Source organism: Clupea harengus, chromosome 6, assembly GCF_900700415.2.
Source record: "Clupea harengus chromosome 6, Ch_v2.0.2, whole genome shotgun sequence".
Taxonomy (NCBI): Eukaryota; Metazoa; Chordata; class Actinopteri; order Clupeiformes; family Clupeidae; genus Clupea; species Clupea harengus.
Window position 1 is genome coordinate 10,484,100 of NC_045157.1, and position 2,500 is coordinate 10,486,599.

General features: G+C 43.6%; 1 protein-coding gene across 1 annotated transcript in view; it reads right to left on the reverse strand.

Moving 5' to 3' along the window:
• Positions 1–797: 797 nt before the first annotated feature.
• LOC105908699 (dihydropteridine reductase-like) overlaps positions 798–2,500 on the reverse strand; it is a 10,147-nt gene continuing 8,444 nt past the window's right edge. Inside the window, exon 7 of the mRNA XM_012837262.3 lies at positions 798–1,883. Within this exon, the coding sequence (XP_012692716.1) occupies positions 1,781–1,883 (103 nt within the window). The 3' untranslated portion in view covers positions 798–1,780. The remainder of the gene's footprint in view (positions 1,884–2,500) is intronic.

Consider the following 2,500-nt stretch of genomic DNA (forward strand, 5'->3'; position numbering starts at 1 on the left):
CTGGCCCTGATGCGGTTCTGCTCGGAAATGTTACGGAACCAGCTGTTGTCAGGGTGGCCTTCTCAGAGGGTGTGTTCAGATGTTTAAGGAGAAGCTTATTCATATGATAAATAACATGTCAACAGATGCCTACTTTTCTTTTAGTGCAGCACAGGGATTTAAAAAATTGTATTTCACTCATTTTCACAGATGTTATATTTCACATGGACATTTCTTGTGTCATTGTCACAGCATGTCATGAAGACGTAGTATTATGGACTGGCTTGCAATATTTATTGGCCTTTTGAACTTTCAAAATGACTTTCAAATGATTTTCAAAATGTTCCTGCTGTTAACGAAGCATTAGGATATTCATTCAGCAATGAATCATTTCAGGTCGAGGCAGTGGATTTCTCTGCCACAGCAGTGACATCTAGTGGTAGATGTTTAGACTGTAGAACAGGCTGTGTGAGAGGGGAGATGTAGGCTACTGTGCTACCGACCCACACACTATTGTGGTTAATTCATGTCAAGAGTGTGTATTGTTTACTTCTGTTTAAATCAGTGATTTGTGTGTGTGTGTGTGACTGAAACTGCTTGACATAAATAAATGAGTAGAGCCAGCAGCAGTGGAGAGCTTGGACTCCAACTGGGACACACACACAGACACACAGACACAGACACACACAGACACACACACACACACACACACACACACACACACACACACACTTTATATACAAGTTTCTTCACTTCTGTCTCTTTCTTTCTTTCTGACTTTTTTCTTTGTGTAGGTAATGATGACAAAACACTCGCTATTGGAGGTGAGAGGTCAGACGTGAGCTTTTAATGAATGGGATGACAGAACAGAAGGAAATGCACAAACACACACAATATGAGAGTGTGTGTGAAAGGACAAAGAGTAACACATAGCATATGACACACACTCTTAATAGCACTACACAGTAACACAAACATAAACACACACATTCACCGACATAGCAATATGCACACACACACATACACACACACAGATTTCCACATCTGGTCATATACTGTACTAAACACACACACAGAGCACAGACATAAGAAAGAGTAAGGCCACCATTTCAGGAAGGGATTGTACGCTTAAAATAAGACAGCGGCGTGTTTCAGCTTCTCATCTCTTAGACTTCGAGGGAGAGGGAAAGATACGGTAAGCAGGAGGGGCAAAGAGAGAGAAAGAAAGAGAGAGAGAGAAAGAAAGAAAGAGAGAGAGTCAAAGAGAGACAGAGGGTGAGAGAGGAATAGACAGATGCTTAGAAAGGTGAGAAAGAAAATGACTGAGGGATACATAATGCAATCTCTGCATGCTGAGGTCACAGAATAAGGCGATAGGTCTGCATCCACAGCGCCTCCCAGGTCACTGCACACTGCTAGATCTACTTACACTGCTGCACTAAACACAGACACGGTAGGTAGCTGGTGTGCCTGCTCTTAGATGAGATCACGCAAATCCAGGTGTGTTCAGTAGTAATATCGGATGTAGTTCCATGGAAGTACCTGTAGACGGTGCTATGATATAACACTGACCATCCCAACACCTTCATGCCATGATGTCTCGTCTCTCCCCTCCTCCCACCCTTCTTGCTCTGCTTCTGTTTCCCTCTCTCTGCCTGTATCACTTCCTCAAAGCAAATCCACCCAACATCCCTCTTTTCACTTATTCAGCTCTGTCACTGTCTCTCTCTGTCCGTCTCTCCATCCTCTCACTGCGCAGGGCTGGCCTCCGTCAGCTCCGTCACTCTCTCTCTCCATCCTCTCACTGTGCACGGCTGGCCTCCGTCTTCCCTCCGGTGGTCACCAGCTGCATCAGGCTGCCTGAGGCCGGACGAGCAGAACCACTGGCCCAGCTGAAGAACATTCTGGAGAGGGAGGGATGGAGAGATGGATGGAAGGATGGATGGAGGGGGGAGGGGGGTGTATGGGTGGGTAGATGCCGGAGTGAAAGAGGAAATGTAAAGTTAGTAATAATAGAATGAAATGTGTTATATGCAGCATACAGTACCTGTCTGATGGTTGTTTGCCCACTGAGGGACAGACTGTTACTGTGAGAGGATGAGGAGTCTCCTGCAGTGTTACTGTTTAGGTCATTTATAATGCTAATAATAATGTTAATGTTTATGTTAATGTTTATGTTCATGTTTGTGCTAATTGCCTATGTTTAGAACGTATCTCTAGACAGACAGACAGATAGATGGATAGATAGATAGATAGATAGATAGAGTACTTTATTGATCACCAAAGGGAAACTGTTTTGTTGCAGTAGCAATTTACACAAATCACAAAAAAAAAACACATGATTTACAAAAAACACACAATGATGTAAGAGAAACACACACACACACACACGGTACGTAAGAGAAAGATAATATATAATATACATATAGATATGCTGTGTCTACAAAACTACTATTCCCCTCACCCCCATGTGTCCTTGTGGCTAATCCCTGGTTTTAATGCCGGCCACGCCTTCAGTGGG